This window comes from Miniopterus schreibersii (assembly GCF_964146895.1).
Source record: "Miniopterus schreibersii genome assembly, chromosome: 5".
NCBI lineage: Eukaryota > Metazoa > Chordata > Mammalia > Chiroptera > Miniopteridae > Miniopterus > Miniopterus schreibersii.
In genome coordinates this window covers 4,339,793-4,363,040 of record NC_138106.1, presented here as the reverse complement: position 1 = coordinate 4,363,040, position 23,248 = coordinate 4,339,793, and the positions used below count along the sequence as shown (strand labels likewise).

The following is a 23,248-nucleotide window of genomic DNA, read 5'->3' as shown; positions in this document are numbered from 1 at the left end:
GGGGGCGCGGAGGCAGCCGATCGATGACTCATCATTGATGCTTCTCTCCCCCCTTCCTCTCTGAAATCAGTAAAAACTAACGTTCAGTGAAGTCTATGTAGACCTCGATAAAACCAAAATGAAACAAAACGATCACAGATGCCGAGACTGGTTTCCTGCAGGAAGGGGAGAGCTTGGTGGCTGGAGGGCTGGTGTGGGCGCTGGTAGGGGCTCCCTGACCAGTGGTGCTCACCAGAATGTTTCCTTTAACCCTTTTTTCTTTTTAAAATATCTCTTTATTGATTTCAGAGAGAGGAAAGGAGAGGGAGAAACATCGATGAGAGTGTCATGGATCAGCTGCCTCCTGCACGCGCCCCCTGCTGGGGATCAAGCCTGCAACCCGGGCATGTGCCCTGACCGGGAATCGAACCATAATCGCCTGGATCTTAGGTTGATGCTCAACCGCTGAGCCACGCCTGCCGGGCCTTCAACCCTTCTTTAAACCAAACTTGTGTGTCAAGTACAACTGACCCTCGGACAAGGGTTTGAACTGTGGGTCCCCTTTAGTTTTTCCAGTGAATACTGTACTTACTCTGACTTAACATCTCTGGAAGCTCGACTTTTCACATGCAACTAAGCTGCCCGCTGGCAACCATCAGCTTGTTCTCTGCATCCACAGGTGTTTTTGTTTACTCACGTCAAACCATATGGTCTTTGTCTGACTCGTCTCACTTAGCAGAACACCGTCCAGGCCCCTCCGTGCTATCACAAACGGCAAGACTTCCCTTTGTGGCTGAGGAATGCTCCTCTCTGTCCACTCCCCCATCGGTGGACACCAAGGTTGCTTTCGTATCTTGGCAATTGTAAATAATGCCGCAATGAACATAGGGGTGCACACATCCTTTTAGCGTTTTCATTTTCTTTGGGCAAACGGTCATAAGCGAGTTATTGCTGGGTTGTATGCTATCTGCACTTGTATTTTTGAGAAACCTCCAGTGTTTCACAACCCCATGAGGACTTTCTCCACATCACCAACACTTTTTTTTCTTGGTGATAGCTGTTCTGGCCAGTGTGAAGGGGACACCTCACTGTGTGGACACTTCTAATTACAGTCAATACATCTTTATTTATTGATTAATCCTCACCTGAGGATATTTTTTCCATTGCTTTTCAGAGAGTGGGAGAGGGAGAGAGAAACATCGACGTGGGAGAGACACACTGCCTGCCTCCTGCACACGCCTTGGCCAGGGCAGTGACTGAGCCTGCAACCGAGGTACATTCTCTTGGCCACAATCGAACTCGGGACCCCTCAGTCCGCAGGCTGACGCTCTAATCACTGAGCCAAACAGGCCAGGGCAAGTCAGTACATCTTTAATCCTTGTTGCTGAAACGACATCACTGCATTGTTACTGGCGCTGGGACAGCTTGGTCAACTGGTTATTTCCAAAGCTGGTTCCTCCTATTTCTCAAAAGGTCATGTAGATTAACTGAGATGTTAAAGCCTGATCCTACAAGGTTCCTTCCTTCCTGCTTTGTTCCAATGGCTATAAGTCCCTTTGCACATGTGTGGACTGGCAAGGGAATTCGAACTCCATGACCCAACTCACCTGGCCACCTGCAGTCTTCAGATTCTGAGCTCCACGCCCCTAGATGGACCCCAGCCCTCTTCCCAAGCTGCTTGTCTGGACCTGAGAGAGTTCTCGGCATGCCCGCTCTTCTGAACTGCCTTTCCTACTTAAACATCCACTTCTCTAGGGGCGAGGCCTTGCTTATTTTTGTCCTGAAATGCCAGCTGGTGTATTTCAAGTGATAATGAGGCATTCACCCATTTTGCTCCCTTCTTGTATGCACAGACGCACATGTATGTCAACACTGTGCAGCAGGGCAGACCTGCATGGCAGGGCTCCTGAGTCCACTTGATCTGGCTGTTAGTCGGCTGTAACATGACAGGTGATCGCTGGCCCACACTGCACAGAGCACGCTCATGTTTTATGCACATTTTAGGAGTGCATGGTGGCTCTCAAAGCAACATGAGCAAACTCACGAATACAGAAGAAAAACGTGACGCTGGACTGCATTTCATCCAGGATTAGCTCCCCTGTAAACCCCAGCACAGTCCACAGAGAATTATACCTAAGTGTTTATTTACTAACTAGTAAGTAAAGGCACCTTGCACCTTACAGGCTTTCCACACCTCTCCTCAGCCTCAGGAGGAAACTCTGTATTACTTGTTAATATGTAGGTAACTAGAAACAGATCTGGCTCTTTCCCATGTGAATTTTACAACTGGTTGGGTGTTTATTTCAGAACCTAAGTTTAAAATATGGTTTCATTTCTACCCAAAGTGATTGATGGACATTAATCTTCACTTCAAGGGCCGATGATGTGCAGGTCTGTAAAGAAAGAGAGATTTAAAGTGGAGTTTCCACAAGAAAAATTACACCAAGAATACTGTATCACTACAAATTTTATTCAGAAACCCATCTTTGTTTTTTTTAAATTGTTTTTTAAAAAAAATTCCCATTATGAACTGGTTTGGTCAATCAACTACAACACTTTCTAGCAGACATACGGTAAAAATGGCCTGGCTCAGAATCGCCCAGATCGCTCACGATCTCGTGATCGCCTCCTGTCACGTTCCCGTCCCCCACCGCCTCCACCTCCGCCTCCGCCACCGCCACGGCCACGGTCTCGAGACCGAGAGCGACGCTCCCGGGACCGGGACCTGGATCGATGCCTGAAATCAAGGAAAAGAAATAAAACCTTGGCACCCAAATGAAAACATGCAACATAAAATCACAGTGACTAACACTTTCAAATACTGTACCCCACAGACTTGCAGACATTAATAAAAAAGATGAGCCCTGACTTCAGATGTAAACTGGGTAAAAGGGCCTCTCAGAATTGAAAGGTGCAGTGTCCCTTGGGTGGATTTCTGGATGGGGAGGGCAGGGTTCTGTCCTCTCCTACTCTTATTTTTGTTGACAACAGGACAGAATCACAAACAATGTGAGCATTTCCTAACATACGTTCAACAGGACAGGGGCGAAAAGCCCTCTGGGGTCAGAACTCAATCTTCATAGGACAAGTGACTCATTATACTTGTCCCTCTGACACCTGGGTTCTCTGTTTGTGACACGCACGCCTGCATTTAAACACCAGAATCAGACAGACAAGACTGTTGGTCTTGCTGGAGGTCCAGAGGAGAGCAAGTGCCAACCCACCGAACCCAGAGAAACCAAGGCACCCAAGGGGAAGCGAGGCATGTGGAGGAGGTGACGACGCTCGACTGGGAGAATACAGTGCACAGGGGAGGATCTGAACTGCCTCCCACTCCCCATTTCCTTAGTGGGTCAGAGGTTCGACCTCTACTTAGGCACGAAGAGGTGTGCACAGAACATTCTTCAAAGAGCACATCTTATATTTTAAAATGCGTTCTACATTCTAAACAGTGCCTTTTAAACAGAAATGACATTTAGGCCAAGCTTTACTTAAAAAAAAACAAAACAAAACAAAACAAAACAAAACAACAAAACGGGGAGGGGGCAAAGCTCACGCGCGACCCCAAGGCTAAGCAGCGCGGGGCGCACACACTCACTTCTTGCGCCGGCGCCCGTACAGCTCCCGCCGCAGCTCTCTGGAAATGGGCTTCAGATGCATGAAGTTGCAGAAGCCGCCTCTTGTACACTCTCTGCAGAGAGAGCCAGGCGACATCACACGGCACAGCGCACACCCCCGCCTGCCCTCCCGCCCCCCGCGGTCTGCCCAAACCTACCCCATCTCGTACTGGCGGCAACAGGCTTCCCGGAAGTCGGTCACAGGGGAGAGCTCAGCGTGGATGGGCTGCCCGTTGAACCAGCGGTTGTTCAAGTCAATCACAGCTTTCTCCGCATCTTCTTCACGGCGAAACTGAAAAGACACCACAAAAATGCTCGCCGCCACACTCTTAACACATTCTCAATCACCGATCCAAACACAGGTTGTGTGCTCATGCCAGTCAAGTAATTAAGGTGGAATGATGTAGCACAATTAAAGTCAGACTTCTATTTACAAGTAGATTAATCTTGCGATGGTCCAAGATCATGCCAAGTATGTTGGTTTTCCAATTCAATTGGTTAAAAGCAAATATAATGATTTGTGTAGACAAAAAACTTCATTAAAAAAAGGAAAAAAGAAACCATATAAACCAACTTCTCCCCAGTTCAAACAGCCTCTACAAAGGTGCCCGACGTGAGGAAGATGTGGGACCGGGACAGCCTGCCACACCCATAGGCCGGACAGCACGTGCGTGTCATTAGCTCCGAGCCCTCCCCGCACTCCTTACTCTCTCCCCGCTGCCAGGAGGCAGAGCGCCCGCCTGCCACCTCTGCTTACCTTCACATACACGTTTCCCACGAGGTGATCGCCCAGGTTGTCGCAGACGTTCATCTCCTCAACCTCCCCGTACTTCTCCTCCATCTCCGTAAAAACCTCCTGGAAGAAGAGCGGCCATTTAGGGTCACGATAACGTTAAAGATAAAAGGCCAACTGAACACACAGCGTGTTAAATATTTGTATTAGTACAGAAATTTTCAATTCCTCCCAAACTGATAAAAAGGTGAACAGGTCTGTTGGTTTCAGATTGTCAGTATCTCACCTCAAAGAACTCATCATAGTGCTCCTGCATCTCGACATCACTCACGGCACCTGTAAGCAACAGACATCTCGCTGGTTAGGGCAGGGCCGTGACCAAGAGACCCTCGTGCTTAAATCACCTGCTACAGTGACACACATCAGATTTTCTAGAGAGAGACCCCGACAGAAGCGCGTTCTACTGGAGCAGACGAGACTGCATCACACGGCCAATTGGTAAAATCTTAGTGTGGTGAGACTTTTAAATGCCCCATGACAGTCTCCATTCTGGCTATTAAAATCACAAGTTTTAATCAGCATCAAAGAGCCACATTTTCAGAAAGTATAAGGAAAGAGTTGACTCTCAAAAAAATTTTTTAAGTGAAAAATTTCTTTTTAAGATTTAAAAATTGAGGCCAAGTAATCAGTTTTCCCCCTTTATTAGGTTAAAATGAAAGCTAAGTCAGGTTAAGTGATTGAAAGCTTACGTTCCTGACTCACTTCTTTCCCAGGTTATCAGCCACACAGAATGCTCTGAAATTATTTCTGATGCGATTAAAACCCAAATGACCATACTCAGCAGGATAGTATCCAAGTTCAACGACAGTACACTGAATGCCCTTTGAGTAAAGGGAAAGTTACAGTACTTGGTTGAAGAAAGCATTCTTATTTCCTACTTTCCTCGTTTCTTTTTCGTAACCCACATGCACTAAAATCATGTCCGTTCTGTGGGTGGGTTTTGCAGATTTATATTCTATCTCCATTATCATCTCCTCTAGCAATTTTCATAGCCCTACCCTGCATCTGAGAGGTCACAAAGCTGCTGTGTCCATAAACTGATGTCCCCAACAGCTGGACCAGGGAGCCCGGGAAGGCTGAGGCATTTAGGCCGGGTCAGCCAAGTCTTCAGTGGCTCCTTCAAGGGCCAGGCTGCTGAACTGGCGGCCTCACCTGGCAAAACCTGAGGGCACCCGAGCTGTGGCGCAGGGCTCTCTATCTGGACTCTCAGCAGTTTCCTAACTGCCTCAAAAACCTCTTTATCTTTAAGGATGAGAACTTTAGTCTTGATTCTGAAAGTGATTTAAGTTTACTTTCTAACATCTAACCTCCCTGGCATTTTACTTATTTTTGAATTTATGGAACCCAGCTCACTTTAGAATCCAAACTCACTGAACTCCCGCTGGCCCATCCCAAATGGAAGGAAGAGGAACGTCTCCTCCCTGAGTAGAAACCAAGTTCTAGAGGAGCCAGGCAGACAAGCCCATTCCAAAGGGCAGGCCAGCGTTTAAACTCACTTCCTTCCCCGCATCAAGAAAATGAGAACAGAGAACAAAAATCTCTACGTGCTCAAAGACCGAGCAGCAACTGACAATCGAGTCTGGTGGCGGCTCTAACACCAGCTGTACTGTGACACTCCTATTCTGTTCTATACAACACAGAGCATTATATTTCCACAACTTCTGGAAAGCTCCTATTTGAAAGAGCTTGAAAGTGGGACTAATTCTATCTTTTACTCTGCTTAAATTTTTTGAGTCAATCAAAATGACCTGAAAAGCAGAGATGATTTAAAACTAATCAACTAAAAAATAATTTACATGACTCAATATATTTTAAGTAATGCAACCTGAAAAATACCAAATTTTCTCACAGAAACATTCTTAAACTGGGATTCATTAAGTTTGACCCAAGCACAGAAAGCTTATTTTTCTATGGATGAAAGGGCACGTTCAAAAGAACCATTAATTTTAGGAAAACTGATGGACCCAGCTGGTTGAAATTTCACTGGAAGGGCCTGATGCCAAATATTTCAGGCTTATTAACTTAAAACTGATTTTCTTTTTAAATTAACAGTCAGAATTTCATGTAATTTGTACAATCTGGACCCCAGAACTGGAATATTTGGTATAGCTAAACTTTTATTCTGTAGCATATGCAGAATGAGCACTGTGAATTGCAAATAAAGACACCAAGAAAACTAACACAACATTCTCCTGCCAATAAAGAACCACAGTCCCCAAGTAAACAAGCAGGGCAAAGAACTGAATCACTGTTACTCCATTACCTACTTTTCACCCATTTAAGTTTAATTAAGTCCACATATAAATGTTTCCCTCCATCTGATTGATCTTACTTCTTAAAGAGAAAACAAAACCAGGTATTTTAAACCAATGGCTACCAAACCAACCCTGCTACCATGAGATCTGAGGCAAGACTTCTCCACTACCAGGCCCGTATTAGCAACTAAAAACGTTTATAGTGTCTGGGCAGGAAAAATAGACAAGACAGCTCGCCCTGCAGACACAGGTGCTCCTGTGTGTGCAGATGTGTACCCGGGAGACCTCCAGTGTGGGGCCAGGAAGAGTGGGAGGTGGCTGCTGGGACCATCCCACTTAGTGCAGGTCACCCATAAACTGATGGCTCTGGGCCAAGGCCACACTGGAGTTAGGTCTGTGCTGCCACGTTACCTTTGATAGTGTCTTCTATTAACGTTTACAGCTTTCAAATAAACTGGTGAATGACAAGCACCTGCCCTGTGGCTTGGACCCTTTGATTTTAACAGGAGTCCAGGATGTTCATTTCAATTTATCCCCAGGTGACTATATTGATTCTATAGCTCGACAGTTCCAAAATTTTAGTTATTTGAGCTTTCCAATGATATTACTATATATCCTGTTCTCTATCCCTAAGTAATACAATATTTTCAAAACTTAGTTTACCAATGCAAGAAGAAATTGGCTATATCTCCTGAATGCCCAGTTTTTATCTATTTCCCCAGTGCATTAACTTGTGAAGCTGGGGATATCTACATACAGCATTCTGGTTAAACACAGAGGGAGCACAGGGCTGGTGCTGAGAACTCGGGACCTCACTTGGGAAACATTCTCAGGACAATGCTCTCACAATTAAAGCAGGAAGCTCCGGAATGGAGTTTAAGGGGAAAAAGGTCTAATAAAATCTGAAAACTAATTTCAGGACAATTTTTTTTTAAGTGAGAGGAACTTTCAAATACTGTTGGTCTCAGAGGGGAGGGCACAGCTCCCCGTTTAACTCCCGGTCTCCTCCCGGGACAATGGTGAAGGTCAAGGGAGAAAGAGCAGCAGCTCCGAGCTACGTAAAGGGTGCCCTTTGCTGTCGTCTTTTTCCTTCTTAAGGAAGTGGGCGGGAGTCCAACTCTCTCACAGGTTTCCATGGGGTCAGTGGGACAAAAGCTCGTGACACTTCTAGTGGCAGCGGTCCTTGACTCTACTCGCGGCAGACCAGGTGGAGTGGACGCTGAGCTCTGACACGCAAGCCCAGGGAACCAGGGAAGGAACTTGTATGAACTTACAGCGCAAACCGTCAGCAGACTGGGAAGAGTTTTGAGGGTTACGGTAAATGTTCAAGAGGGCAATGGTCTGAAATACAAAACGCAACAACTTTATATTATGGAAAATTAAATGTAAACACTTAACCGGTTTCCTGTGGCGATCGCTTCAGTCAAGACTCAGTGCTGAAAAAAAGCAAGTTATTTCTTTCGAGGCAGAGATGTTTTCTTAGCTGATGGCGGTCTCGGAGCACCCTAGCTCTGCGATGCAGAGATCCCATGATATGCCAGTATTGTATTTCCGTTCACAGAGCGCAAACATTCTCCATTTCAAAGTTCCAAGCCAGGTCAGAACATAGGTAACTAGGCAGGCTACTACCAAAACATTCTTAGAAAAACTTTTAATGGACAACTGAGAGAGAAAAAGTGCCCATGTGAACTGATGACACAATCACTGTGTTAGAGAAATACAATAATTACATATCATGAAATCTCCATTTCCTAGAGAAAAAATCATAATGTTGAAATAAAACCCACACTTATTGGGCAACTTACCTTACTGATTCCTACATATTCCTAAGATTATTAATTTTACAGAAAGAACTTAATAAATGCCAGGAGTTCAGTCACTGCAAAGACCAATGACCGGCTGATAATGCTCAAATGTCACATGGACAGGTCCCCTCTTGTTAACAAATGTCAACCAAAGGAAGAGACCCGGCCAGCGACCTTCCCTACGACAGCCTCCTGAACGCAGCCAAGTATCAAGTTCTTGCTGTAAACGCCAAGGACTTTCACCACCTTGTCCTGTTTGCAACAGCTCTATGTCAGCAGCTCAGAAGCCAACATTATTTGTCTCAATTAAGAGTGGGCTCTTTAACACCATTGTCTTAAAAAAATTTCTCCAACTGTGGGACTTACAGTGTGAGCCGTCAGCCGTCTGTGCACTGTTTTGGGGATTACGATAGATGTTTTGAATCAAGATGGTCTGCGGGGAAAAAAAAATAAAAAGGGGAATTCTACTGGCTGCTGTGCATATATTAGACAATTGCAAAGAGACAACTTGTTTGCAAATGGCTCAACGCTTGTTTGTTTCCCACAAGTCAGACTATTGTCTTCTGAAGAATATACCCAAACCATCATATTATGAAAACAGAGTGTGAGCAGTGACTTAGGTCAAGTCAGCCAGCAACCAAGAAAAAATTGTAATTGCTACTTTGAGTAGTCCCACATTATGAAAGTGTTTTAATGCAAGATAAATAGAATGTTAGCATTTTCCTATACTTCAAGCTAGCAAACACTAGGATGTTGAAAAATTTACATTATCATATTCCCCATACAAAATTCTTTTTAAAAAACCAAATGTATAACCCCAACCGTATGCAGTCCATTCAGCTCTCTGGTCTCGTAGGAAACAGGCACACCAAATGGCTTTCCTAACGGTCATGGATACCTATCAGATTAACATTTTCTTGGTGGGATCTCTGTTTACATAATACAATAGCTTAAAACATTTGCTCTTTTCCAATCCTTCTTTTAAGGGGATAAAATCCTTTTTAGCCCTTCTGCTTTAAACTGGATCAGGCAGACTTGAAACCTTACATTGTACCGTTCTTCTTAAAATCAAGTTGTCTGAAAAAACAAACCATGTTTAAGTTAGTAGACTAATAAATTACATGAATCTTAATGTCCACATCACTGTAAGAAGCGTAAAAAGAAACCCACACTGAATTATGTTACATATTTACAAGCTGAACCAATAAAACACGATTTAGAAAAATAAATGTTCAGTTTCAACAACGTGTCCAAATCAGTTTTGTAAGTGGTTTTACAGAACCAGCCAGTTCCTTTTCTAGCTACGTTTAAAGGAGAGAGGTTGGGTGAACACTCCCCAGTCAAAGGTCTGCTGCTGGGAAGCTCACTAGCAAGAACTCCCAACAGCAGACATGTAACCCACAGACCCTCCGCTCAAGGCCTGGCATCTTCCCCCAGCCACAGAGCACTGCCCTGAGTCTACTTATCTCGGGCATATTTCCCAAAGCCGACTCAGTATTTTCAACTGGAATTACAAAGCGTGACAGTTCTGATGGAAAGCAAGACTGAGCCCAATTATTCAACAGAATTCATTTTAAGTTTCACAGAGGTAACTTGGCTGTTTTACCTAAAATCATCCAACCAAATCAAATCAAAACCCTCAAGTTAACACATACAAGTGACCCCCCCCCCCCAAAACGTTAATGGAATTATTGCCCTGTTTTGATCCAAAGTGCCCAAATTAACTTGACATTAACATTCTGAGGTAATCAATGATTCAGAAAGAAACAAACCAGGTGTCTCTGGGTGGCTTAAAAAAGCTGTGTAATAGGGAACAATTTCTCTCTCAGCCCAACACTTGGTACATCTATAAGTAACACTCCAAAATAAAAAAACTCAGTGGACACTTGAGATGCTCAGTTACTGCCCAATTTCTGGCTAGTGGCAAAATTCAGTTATAAACCAAAGCACTTAAAAAAATTAGAACAGAAAATTTAAAGCAAATTCTCCAGTATTCTGAAACTTGAGATATGCTCAAAGCTATTAAAAGATAAATTTTTATTACACTAACTACTTGGGGGAAGGGAAGCCATCACACCCCTCCTTCTAAAAGCAAATTAAATTGTGGGGTTTTCTAAGGGCTTAAATGAGAAAATGCTAATGTCTCTTTCTTACACCAATTGGCTGCTTTTCCTAAACACTTAAACATATGAATAGAAAGATGTGAGCTCAAAGCAGAGTCTGGCAGCTTCCAGGGGTAGACACAATAGTTACCCAATACTAATATAATAAAATAACAATATAGGAAAATCGAAGCTGCATGTTCAGATTTCATGGGCAGTCATGAGGAGGTCAACAACCCTCAGCCTGCAAAGGCTGTAGTACAAGTTTCCCAAATTCCAAACATTCTGGTAAACATGGATGTAAGTTTCTGTTAGTATTAGAGGTGCATTCTCCCTTTAATCCACCAGTGATCACTTATAGGATACAAGCTCTTGCCTTTCCTTCAATTAACCAAAAATATTAAAAATCATAACTTTTTGATTAAACCAAATCATAGTAGACCTAAACCCAAGATAACAGGCATTTCTCAATTAACTCAATAGACTGGCTACAAATAATTGAAGTGAACAGTCATCTAATGCTGAGTTTCATTTTTAATGTTTCTATGCCATGACGTAACTTGCTATTTCCTTGACTAGCGGTCTAAAAACGGGAACACCAGGACTGGAGAACACAAGTGCATGGCAGTCACCTCAGCCTCTCCTGTTGGGTGGCTCTGTCTGGAGAGCACAGAGCAGAAAGACCACTCTGCAACTCCTGTGCTGGGAAGAGGCTAAGTCAACGCCGCATGGCTGCCCCCTGGGCCCACATCTGTAAGAGGGCAGGGAGGATGACAAGGCAGCGAGGACCAGTCCTAGCAAACATGCACACACTAAAAACTTCTTTTTAACAGGTTTCTCTAGTGATAAAAACAGGGAATGATGCTCTCTGACCTTCCACTGGGGTGGCTCACCTGCCTGCCTCGTCCTCACTGAAACAAAAGAACACTCTCACTTATGAACACAAATGGAAAATAAAACCACTAGAGAAATAAAGGTCCTCCTTATACACGGAAACTTTTAACTGGCTCTGTAAAGTACATCCAATTTTGCTAATTTATGTGAAAACAGAAAAAAAGAAAAAAACAAACAAACCTGGCTAAAGGTTGGTTTATTGTGCAACCGAGAGCATCTGTCTCCATGACGACATGCTCCAATTTTGAAATAAAATGAACAGTTGACTCTGTAACAGAAAATAAGAGCAGATTATTTTGCTGGGAAGACATCAAACAGATCATCAAACAAAATGATACATGCTATCAAAAGACTTCCCCAAAACATAGGCACATTGTTTTGATGGGTAGCAGGTCCCCCCCTTTCCCGGCAATATTTTAGGACTACTGAGCTTCAACCCGCCCCTCTGTAACCTCTTCCAATGAAGAGCACTCAAGCCCAATTCCTCCTCATTCAAATCCTCTCCACTTCCAACTTCTTCTGGTCTACTGTTTTCTTATAGATAAAATATTGGTCTAAAACTAAATTCAGCTTAAAACCTATCTGTTCTTTAGTTTTCCACGATGAAATGATTTCTCTTGAGGATACCAACACAATGTAGTGAGGATCAAAGATCCTGACTCTGCTGCTAGCTGCCTGGGCTTGGGCAAGTCACCCCACCTTTCAGGGTCTTAGGAGGCATCTGTAAAATGAGGAAAATGCCAACCTGGCGCCGTTCTGAGAATCAGCTGTAATGTAGGTGTGAGTCACACACAGTGCTCATTAAATGCATTCACTATCTAAACACAACAGAAAACAAAGTCCAGGGGTTCTCACCCATGATACCAGATCAATAGGAAATTTCCAAAATCAGGTCTGAAGTAAATAATTCTTCTGGTTTCAATATACTGAAAACAAGCTATTGGGGAACTCAACCTGCACCTCTGTCCCTATGGCAAAGCCCTCCCTTCATACTTGTCAAATACTGGGTGACCCAGATCAAATCAAAACTAGCAATCCAGCCAGCGTGATAGCAATGCCAGGTGGCTTAGCAGTTCTCTGACAAACTAAGAAGTCTACAGATGAGTCCCATTCACATTTAGACTTGCAGAGGTGGGAAGGTTACCCTGTAGGTTTAATTTTTTAGCAAGTGCCATATACTTAGACTGCCAATCAAGAGTTTAGAAAGAAGGACCTCAGTGAAATCTGATGGACCACGAAGACTGACTAGCCACTGATTTACCATTAGGTAGCAATCAAGTTGGAAAAGTCTGAACTTACCAGGGGAGGAAAGTGATTACACTACTATATATATTTGCAACCTTAACTTATAGGTCTTCCTTTAGATTTTCTAACTTGAGTACATAACATTTTATCTTTAGAGAGTCACCTGAAAATGAAGAGCTTATTTTTTAAAAATCTCAGAATGGGCAAAACCCTGCCTGAACAATTAATGCGCAACTACTTCACAATTAAAACAATCCCAGTTCCTATACGTCCAGGGATGGCTTTCACTTGATGCTGTTTACCCCCTCAGTCTCTCTGAAATGAGAATATGAATAACTTAGATTAAATCATCAAGTTTCTTGAATTAAAACCATGGCTTTTACAAAACAGTTTGGATAGGGGGTTATTGGAATAAACCAGTGAAGTTTACTCCACTGTAGGGTAACAGTGAAGACACCGCCTGAGAGTTAAGGAAAAAACTCCAAAAACAAAACAATTGCACAATACAGAAGTCATGGCCATACTACTATAAGCTAAAGAGTGAAATGAATGATGCATGTTCTTAGCATGCACCGAGAAGCCTCCTTTTCCAGCAGAATCGGCCTCTTCTATCAAGACCCCGTTGCTCTTCTGCAAGCCCAAAGCATCCAGGGCGCACCCCTCTTCCACAGCACGGAGTGCACTTTGATGCCCGGTACTTGAATTACCCTTTCCGTGCACGCCCTCCCTCCCTCCTGGAGAACAGATATAAACTTTATCCATCTCTGAGTCCCCAGAGGCTGCCTTTGGGCTGACACCCAAGCGACTATGATGGTTTTCGTCTTGCGATTTTTGCTAGGAAAAAAATATAACCAACCCCCCCTCTTCCAAACAACACAGGAGATTCTACCAAGTGTAAAAGAAGACATTTTCCAAGATGTATCCTGGAAAACAGAAACAATTTAAAGTGTTTGAAAAAGTGATACTAAAACATTACCTATGACAAACTTACAGGTTTACCATTAAAAACAGACACTCGGGTAACCCTTATGTAGCCCTGAAAAAAAATCCCAAATAATAACTACTTATTCGAAGAGAAGATTAGGCCAGACATTAGCCTTTAGTTTCCACAGTAATTATTATTCCCTAAATGTCTGAAGGCGTTCACTTTAGCCTAAATTTCAATACGCGCAAAGGGGGCACTCAAAAGGCACAACTAAATTTTTAACTTCCAACCTAACAATTGATCAGGGGAGCATGCAACCTGAAGGGGAGGAACAAGGCCACCCGTCCCCTTGCACTGGAACCGCCTCTTGCAGTATTTTAAAGCCTCCGCAGTGAGGACCCTACGTTATCTGACGATGAACGCGGGCGAGATGCGTCCTCGAGCTCGCCCCCCACCTGAGAGACCGAAAGTTGGGGGGATTGTTGAACGTTGACAACTTCAGCACAACTCAGGACGGCTTCCGAGAGCCGCGGGGACGGGGGGCCCACAGGCCGGGACGCCGCCGGGCCGCGCGGGAAAAGCCGCCCGCCGGGGGCCCAGCGCCGGCCCGCCCGCCCGAGCGCCCACGAGGCGGCGGCGGCGCGCGGCTCCGAGGCCGGAAGGACCGGCGCGCCCCTCCCCCCGCCCGCCCGCCCGCCGCCCGCAGCTCGCCGCGTGCCCGCCCGCCCGCCGCCCCGGCCCGCAGCCCCGGCGGGCGGCTCGCACTCACTTGTCTTTCTCGGTGCCGAAGATGGAGGCCAAGTACTCCGCCATTTCCCACCCGCAGCCGCCGGCACAGCTGCCGACGCCGCCGACCCTGCCCGACGCCCGCGGGAGACGTCACCCGGACGCGACGACGCTCGCCCCGCCCCCACGGCGTGGCGGCGCTGCCCAATCGGGACACACGCTGCCTGCGCGTGGGCGGGGCTTGGGGCCCGCGGGAGGTGTGGTCTCCACGACCCCGGAGCCCGCGTGCCGCCTGCCGGCGCCCTCTGCCGGCGCGCCCCGGCCCTGCGCCCGCCCCCGCGCCCGGCCCCGGGGAGCCCGGCGCGCGAACCGCGGCCCCGAGGGGAAGGCGGCGGGCGAGGCTCCTCCGCGGGGTCCCGGGGCTGGGCCCGCGGAGCGAGGAGACCGGCAGGGCGCCGCCGTCCCCGCACCTCCCTGGGGGACCCGCGCCGCCTTTGCAGCCTTTCCTCCGGGAAGACCCCTCCTCCCCGCCCTCGTGCTCGGGGGATGCAGTGGGGGCGCCCCGGCCCCCGCCCCCCGCTCTCGGGAGGCGCGCCGCGTGGGGGCCCGGCCTTTTAAGGGCCGCAGTTCCTAAGCTGGGCCCCCCGGATGACCCGGGGGACCCTCCCTGTGTCGGGGTGGCCTGAGCGCCCCTTCCCGGCAGCGCGCAGCTTAGTGTCTGAACCACCAGGGACGAGAGTCTCGGGGCGACATCGCTAGAGCCCTGCTTGGGTTTGGGGGAGCGGGCCAGAGGGGAGGGGGCGGTTAGCGGAGGAGTTTTGTTGGTGAGAAATGAGGGGCCCTGACTTGGGGCCGGGGCGGCAGGCGCCGGGCTCGGTCCTGGGGGGCGGGCTGCGGAAAGGGCCCAGCGCTGCTGCGACCGGGGAGCTGTGTCCCCCCACGTGCGTGTTGAAGCCCTGACCCCGCACCCCGGCTCCCAGCGCCTCCGAGGGGGTCGTTGGAGGCAGGGCCCTTGCAGAGGCGGTTAGAGGGGGGCCTCACCCACCCGACCCGAGGGTTTCGAGGTGAGATTAGGGTTCAGTGAGGACATGGGAGGGTCCCCCCGCAGGGAGAGGCGCCCAGAAACCAGCCCAGCCTCGCCTCCATCGCAGACGCCAGTCTCCAGCACTGCGAGGGGACACATCCCTGTTTAAAAAGGGTTTTACAATTGTGGGGGGCTGAGCACATATGAATACTTTCCCTCCCACCTTGTAAGTTCCAGCCCGGGCTCAAAAACCAGATTCACAAACAGGAGAAAATAAAAGCTTAATGTACGTTTGCATGGGGAATTCTCAGAGGCGTGATGACCCCATGACAATTCCAAAGACGGGGAGACATTTTTGGACAAAGGAGAAAGGGGGGGTGGTGGGAACGGGGTATTAGATCTCAGAAACGAGGGTGAGCGATTTACAGGTAGTTGAAGAGCAGAACACGCCTGTGAGGAAAATCCTCGCTCGGCAACTCAAACAGTGGGAGGTGGGGTATCTAACGGGCACCTGCCTGAGCCCTCTTATTTTTAAAATTTTTTTATTTTTTATTCTCACCGGAGGATATTTTTTCCATTGCTTTTCAGAGAGAGTGGAAGAGAGAGAGAAACATCGATGTGAGAGGGACACATGGATTGGTTGCCTCCTGCACTCGGCCCCCCGGGGCCAGGGATCGAGCCTTCAACTGAGCCTTTGGCAGAAATCGAACCCGGGATCCTTCGGTCCATGGGCCGAAGCTCTAACCACCGATCCAAACCGGCCGGGGCGAGCCCTCTTATTTACCGTATTTACTTCAAATTAGGCTGAGGCAGCACCCTAACATCTCTTTCCTGAAGCAGGTTTCTCTGAATTTCTTGGACGGGAAAGTGGGGAGGGTGAAAGGCTCCCTCTGAGTCTCATTTCTTAACAAGCAGTTTAAATTAATATCCCAAAAGGCAGCTTCGGATGGTTAAATGTTGGTCCCTTCTAAAGGAAATTGCTGGGCGGGCTGGAACCCTAAGCTCTTGAGATCACCCACTGCACCGGTCTGGGGAGGAGCCTGCCCACCCTGCCCTGCTGCCCTCTGATCCCCTCCACCCTCCCAGCCACACTGGGAACCCCGTGTTGCTCACCCCTCTGCTGCCTGAGTGGAGGTCTTACCGTCACTGCCTCTGTGTGTTTCTGGCAGGGCGGTGAGTGTAGAGGCCAGGCATGGCCTGTGCTTCTAGACTGCTCCTGAGTGGCCAAGGGGAGAGTCAGCACCTACCAGGGCAGGAAATGGCCCAGGAGGAACTGATCTGGGGGTAGTTCTGGCCTCTGTAAGAGACCCTGTTACTTTTTCACAGCTTTTCCTTCCTGTCCTGCCTGCCCTTGGGTCACCACAGACAGAGGACATGTTATGACCCATCCACTGCTTGGGACTTGGCCCTGCACCTTGCTCTGACCTGTGGAATGTGAGAGGAATAAGAGCAGGTTCCAAGTGTCTGCTCCCCTGCAGTCGGGGCCTGAATGAGAAGTGTGGGGAACCGGCCTGAGCAGCCCTGCATCCTGGGTCAGCCCCCCCCCCCCCCCAGCTGCCCTGCAGGCTAAGGAGCTAGGAAGATATTTGTTAGATTTTAAAACTTAGACGTTAGTGTTGTCACTGAGCTCTGCTGACTAATACAGCGCGGATGTGGATGGCCTATCGGAATTTCAGGTAGAAATGACCAGCAACCATTCGTATAAATCACTGTCCAATAAAACATTCCGTGATGACGGACATGCTTTTATCTGTGCTGTCCAGTGATATGACAGCCACTGACCACATGTGGCTCTTGAGCACTTGAAACATGGCTAGTGTGATGAAGGTACTGAATTTTAAATTTTATTTAATTTTAACTAATTTAGACTTAAGTAGCCACATCTGGCCTTCGGATTTGGGTATCTAAGGCTCAGGGGTGAGGCCCAGGGGAGTGGCATATTTGGGACTCATCAATAAGTGTAGAGTTAACATACATAAGTATATATGGAACCCTGGCACCTGTATACAAGATTTTAGCTTATGCCTGTTTTTCTGGGGGCTAATATTCTCTATAATTTTGTCAGATTCCTAAAGGGATCTTAGCCTCCAAAGTTAAGAGGACTCCCTGAGTCCTCCGGGGTCCTGGGTGTAGCCCGGTAATTAAGAACGCTGTTTTGTTTTGTTTTTGCTTTGGCAGGCCGTCAAAGTTATGCTCAGAAACCGAGTCTGTCTTTGCCATCAATCTATGTAGCACGGGTTCACTGTGGGAATTTCACAAGCCAATAGCATCCAAGATCATGTTTCTTAATAAGCAAAACAAGGAAATGACATACTCCAAACAAGTGACAGATTAATGGCACTATTGTTCCAGGCGAGGGGAGATGAAGGAATAAAGTCCAAATTTAATGTGAAGTGTATCTTTCTGTACCAGGAGGCGACCAGCCAAGTAACTGATTTCCAGCTGCCAGTGCAAAAGTCACAGTCCCCTGTGGGTAGAGCGCGTTGCTGGGGAACGGAGATGCCAGTGTCCGAGGCGGGGCCTCTTTCAAGGGGCTGCTGTGTGGTTCACCTGCACCGTCCAGGAGGAATCCCCACCGAGACGGCGTGACTGCCGAGGGTCTTAGGAGGGTTTTAGATCATCGAAGAGTCGCCTCGCCCAAACCGAAACTCCCCGTGGTCCTCACATACTCGGTGTTTATGGCCGCAGTGTGCCCTGCCATAGTTGCTTCTCCCCTTGTTCTTATCAGTAAGTGCCCAGTGGGGCCCCTCAGCAGCTGGGATGCTTATCAACTGGCAGCAGGTGCAGGGCGAGGACATGCCCAGGCTTTTCGTGACCGTCAGGCATCCGCACCATAAGCTCGGATGGGCTGTCCGTGGGCATCTGACTCCCTCACTCTCACGTGCGTTCCAGCCCCTTAGCTTCTCTCAACCACCTCTGCTCCTTTCCCTCCCCTTGGCCATGCTGTGTGCCCCACGTCACCGCGGCGGTCCCTGCGCTGTCATCCTAGCTCAGGCTGCTCTAACGAAGTGCCTCAGACTGGGGCCTGGGACAGCAAACACTGATTTCTCACCGTGCTGGAGAAAGGCCCAGACCCAGGCACCGGCAGGCTGGGTGTCGGGCCTGTTTCCTGGTTCCGAGACGGCTGTCGTCTGGCTGGGACCTCGGCGGGAGATGGGGCAGAGGAACCCTCTGGGGTCACTTTTACGGGGGCACTAGCCCCACTCGCGAGGCCTTAGCCCTCGTGACCGACTCGCTTCCCAGAGGCCCCGCCTCTGATACCACTCACTGCGCAGAGCCTGAACTGGAAGGGAACAAACGTTTTATTATTTCTGCACAACCGCTCCACACAGTCCCTTCCTGAATGTGTTTTTTTTTTCAAAAAAATTTGTTTTTATTGCTTTTTAGAGAGAGGAAGGGAGAGGAACAGAGAGATAGAAACATTGATGAGAGAGAAACATCATCAATTGGCTGATTCCTGCACACCCGCTACTGGGGATGGAGCCCACAACCCGGGCATGTGCCCTGACCCAGAATCGAACTAGTGCTTCACGGGTTGATGGTCAACCGCTGAGCCACACAGGCCGGGCCTGAATATCTTTTGAAAAGTACAGTAGCCCTCCCTTATCTGCAGTTTTGCTTTCTGTGGTTTCAGTTTATCAGCAGTCAATAATGATTTGCAAATATTAAATGGAAAGTTCCAGAAATAAACAACTTGTACATTTTAAATTGTGCTCCATTCTGAGTCGCATGATGGACTCTCCAGCCGTCCTGCCCTGTCCTGCCCGGGCTGTGAACCATCCCTTTGTCCAGCATCTCCAAGAGTAGCCCAAAGCCCTCCCAAGCCCCCTCCCTTCACTGGCTGCCCCTGAAAGTGGCGGTCACACAGCCGCTTTCACTACGACTGCCAGCCGCGGCTGCTCCAGGGAGTTGGGGAGCCAGGTCCTGGGTCTAGGAGGGGAAGCTGGGCCAGCCTGGGGGTGTGGAAGGGGAGGCAGGTAAAGAGATGCAGGGGACTGGACGCAAGCTTTTCCCAAGGAGGCGGTTTGGAGCTTTGAGTTGGCTGAGACAGGCCTGCAGGGGCACTGTGTTCCTTCCTGGGGCAGCATCGGTGCCCAGCGGAGAGTGGACGAGCCCCAGCTGGGCCAGCGTCAGTGGCCGGTCCCCAGAACCCGGAGCTGATAAAAGGGTGGTTGTTTTGGGATGATTTGTGATGCGGCATTGATTGTGACAATAGGTAACTGACACGGGATCTTTGCCGCGTGTGGCTTTCAGATGGAATTCGACACTAGTTCCACTGTGGCGAGGACAGTTCTACTCGGTGACTGGTGTCCAGTTGACCTCTGACCGCTCAGCAGCCATCTCTTAGAGCAGTCAAGGAGGCGATAGCACTGCGTATCAGCCGGGTCCGAGCTGATGGCAGACCCATCGGGAAGTCATGCAGAAGAGGTGGAACCGGCACTGCAGATTCCTGAGAGCTGGTGGCCCAGCACCGTGTGGGGACCCACTGATGACCAGCGAAGGACACTCAAGGTCATGGTATAGGAGCTGAGACTTAACAGATGTGGAGTGGGGAGTGGACAATCCAGGTGGAGGGGACAGGGACTTCAGAGGCTGGAGGGGGCAGCTCGGCACGTGGAGGGAGCCGGAGTGGCCGTGTGCTGGGCCCAGGGATGGAGCAGAGGGCAGGTGAGGCCGCCTAAGTGCGGACAGGTGCTCCTGGGGTCTGGAGGGCTGCGGCCCGAGGCGGATTGTCATTCTAAAATCAGTAGGTGCCCCTGAGGAGTCTGAACAAGAAGAGAACTGAGACCCGATTAATGTTTTTAAATGTCTCGGAAGTGAAGTACGTCAGGTCAAACGCTGAACGGATCAGTGGCAGCTACTGATTTTAGAATGACGCTCAGTCTCACGCAGACCTGCATGTGACTGTTCACGGCAGCGTCGCTCGCAGCAGCCAGAGGTGGAGACGACCTGAGGCCCATCAGATGGCCCATCCTCAGGAGCACACGGCGGTCCTTCCGCGCAGCGGGACAGGCAGCCACGGGCGGAAGGAAGCTCTGGCCCCTCCGACACGGATAGGCCTGAGAACGCAAGGCTGAGGGAAGGCCAGGCGCACAGGACCACAGGCCGTGGGACTCCATTTCTATGAAATATGCAGAACAGGCAAATCCGGGGCGACAGGACGCAGTTTAGCAGGCCCGGGGCCGGGGGAGGGGACAATGCGAGTGACTGCTGCCGGGTATGAGGTTTCTTTCAGGGGTGATGGGAACGTTCTGGAATTTATAGTGGAGACAGGTGTACAATTCAGCGCCTACTCTTAAAACACTGAGCTGTACTCTTTATAACAGCTTTACGGCATGTGGATGATATCTTAATAAAGATGTTTTTAAAAAAGTCGTGCTGGAGTGTTGGGGGTAAGACAGCAGGGAGATGGGTCAGGGAGCTGACCCTGGGAGGGTGATCTGGTTTGGACCAGGGTGGAGCTTGGAGGTGGGGTGAACTGGGTGATTCGGTAAGGTTTTGGGGGTGGAGGTGCCAGACCCTGCTGATGGGTTGGACGTGGCAGGAGAGGGTATGAATGGAGGTGTTCAGCCTGAGCGACGGGGTTTAGTGTGGGGGGGTGTCTGTGCCCGGTGGCCGTTTCTCAGCCGGTGGAGTCAGTCGGCTGGCTGCACGTCTGTGAGGACTGGACGACAATAAACGTGTTGGTGCCAGTGTTAGCGCTCTCCACCTGATTCCGTGCAATTACTTGGAGATATTTCTGTATCACATTAGGAGTCCTCATTTTTAGAAAGAATATGTCTTTATTGATTTCAGAGAGAGGAAGAGAGGGGGGGAGAGAGAGTTGAAACATCAGTGATGAGAGTCATTCATCGGCTGCCTCCTGTGCGCCCCCTACTGGGAACCGAGCCCGGAATCGAGTCCCCAACCCGGGCATGTGCCCTGACCCGGAATCGAACCGCAATCTCCTGGATCCCAGGTCGGATGCTCAGCCGCTGAGCCACGCCAGCCAGGCAAGAGTCCTCATTTTTAAAAATTGTGGTAAAAAATGCATAACCTAAAATTTACCATTTTAACCATTTTAAGTGCACAGCTCAGTGGCATTAAGCACATTCCCACTGGCGTCCAACCATCCCCACCATCCATCTGTAGAACATCCAATCTTCCCGAAATGAAACTCTGTCCCCATTGAACACTAACTCCCGGACCCCTCCCCCAGCCCCTGACCCCCCCCCCCCCCCGTCCTACTTTCTGTCTCTGTGAATGGGACTCCTCTAGGGGCCCACTATTAGTGGAATGACACAGCCTGTCCTTTTGGGACTGGCTTGTCTCACTCAGCGTGACGTCCTCCAGGTTCCCCCACGTTGCGCTGTGTCTCAGGCGCCCTTCCTTTCTGCAGCCGGGTAATGTCCCACTGTGTGCGTATGCCACGTTTTCTTTAGCCCACGTTTTCTGCGGGTGGCATTGGGGTGGTTTCCACCTCTTGGCTGCTGTGAGTGGTGCTGCCATGGAGACACGTGCACATGTTTCCCATTTCCAGAGCGCTGCAGAGTATCCCATGCCCCAGAAGTCAGCGCCCCTGCCCCCTCCGGTGCCCCGTTGGCCAGTGTCTGGTTTTTCTGCCACAGACACAGCTACCCCGAGTACCCCCGTGCACAGGCGACTCCACGCCTGTGCGAGTCTCTGTTTGTTGGATACATTTCTGCAGGTGGAATCTCTGCCTGGAACAGAAGGCGCTCTTGTCGTTGGATGACCCTGTGTCTTTAATGTCTCCGTTTGGCAGCCGCTGGCAGCTGGTTTCAGCCGAGCCAGGTCTTGCGGGCTATGGTGTGAGGGGATTAGGGGGTTTACGAGGCAATAATCGGGGTCAGACTTTGCATATTTCAGGCTTCTGCCGCCCTTAGGGTTGCATCTTTGACAGAACAGTCCAAACAGCCTGGAAGCAGAAGCGCCCGGCCTGCTGGGTGATGGATACCAGGGGGTGCAATTGTCCTGCTTTTGGGCAGAGCGTTGCTCATTAGCAAGAGGAGGTGGGTGGATTTGTGAGTGCACAGCAACCTTGCATCTGGGCTCGGACGCAATTACCAGCCGCCCAGCTTTGCCACCACCGTCTAGAGCAGCCTTGTCTGGGCTTGGCTGCTAGTCTGGGAGGCTCTGGCCGTGAGGGCCGGTGGGTTCCAGAGGCCAGGGGCCACTCCGTTTCTTCTCCTCACACGCGAGCCTGCTGACAGTTCTCCCAGCTGGAGCAGCTGGACGCCGAATGAAAACCACCGTAATCTCTCTGCACGTCTTGGGTTCTGGTGATTTCTCCGCAGCGGTTGTGTAAGAGGATCCGTCCTCAGCTCGAGCACTCGCCTTTCCCGTGGCTTTGAGAGCAGCAAGAAGGTCCCCCCAGGAGTGACGGTGAATGTTACATGTCAGCTCGGCTGGGCTGTGGGGCCCGGCTGTGTGGCCGAGCACCCGTCTAGATGCTGCTGTGAAGGTGTGTGTAGGTGAGATTAACGTGTCATTCAGTGGACTCCAAGGAAAGCAGATTCCTTGCCATAATGTGATGGGACTCATTCAATCAGCTGAAGGCTACGAACAAAGACTGAGTTTCTCAAAGAAGAAGGGTAGATGCTAGCCCGCCAGCTAGATGCCAGGTAAATAGATAAATGACAAATACACAGATGGCAGATGGATGGATAGATAGATCACGGATGGATGGATAGATGACTGATAGATAAATAGATGATAGGTGAATGGATAGATCATGGAGAGATAGATAGATGACAGGTAGGTGGATAAACAGCTAAATAATTGTCCTGGAAGGGGCTGGCGGGCATGGCCAGACCCTCGCTCCTTTCCGAGGGCTGTGGTGGGGTTGGCAGTGGCTGTCCAGGCCGCCTGCCCACCTCACGGAG

At 49.2% G+C, this 23,248-nt stretch overlaps 1 protein-coding gene across 1 annotated transcript; it reads right to left on the bottom strand.

The window, feature by feature from the left end:
- Window positions 1-1,070: 1,070 nt before the first annotated feature.
- On the bottom strand, window positions 1,071-14,512 carry U2AF1 (U2 small nuclear RNA auxiliary factor 1). Its single transcript, XM_081137830.1, has 9 exons — window positions 14,385-14,512; window positions 11,626-11,713; window positions 7,919-7,985; window positions 4,616-4,665; window positions 4,354-4,452; window positions 3,755-3,888; window positions 3,578-3,670; window positions 2,552-2,716; window positions 1,071-2,372 (listed from the first exon to the last, which is right to left on the bottom strand). Exons 1-8 carry the CDS (start codon window positions 14,426-14,428, stop codon window positions 2,569-2,571), a joined length of 723 nt encoding a protein of 240 aa, XP_080993956.1. The 5' UTR covers window positions 14,429-14,512; the 3' UTR covers window positions 1,071-2,372; window positions 2,552-2,568.
- Window positions 14,513-23,248: the final 8,736 nt, after the last annotated feature.

Coding starts and splice junctions, on each gene's coding strand:
- U2AF1 (XM_081137830.1), bottom strand. CDS start 14,428: ATGGCGGAGTACTTGGCCTCCATCTTCGGCACCGAGAAAGACAA. Junction 3,671..3,754: donor TGCCGCCAGTACGAGATGGG/GTAGGTTTGGGC, acceptor CTCTCTCTGCAG/AGAGTGTACAAGAGGCGGCT. Junction 2,717..3,577: donor TACGGGCGCCGGCGCAAGAA/GTGAGTGTGTGC, acceptor CCTTGATTTCAG/GCATCGATCCAGGTCCCGGT.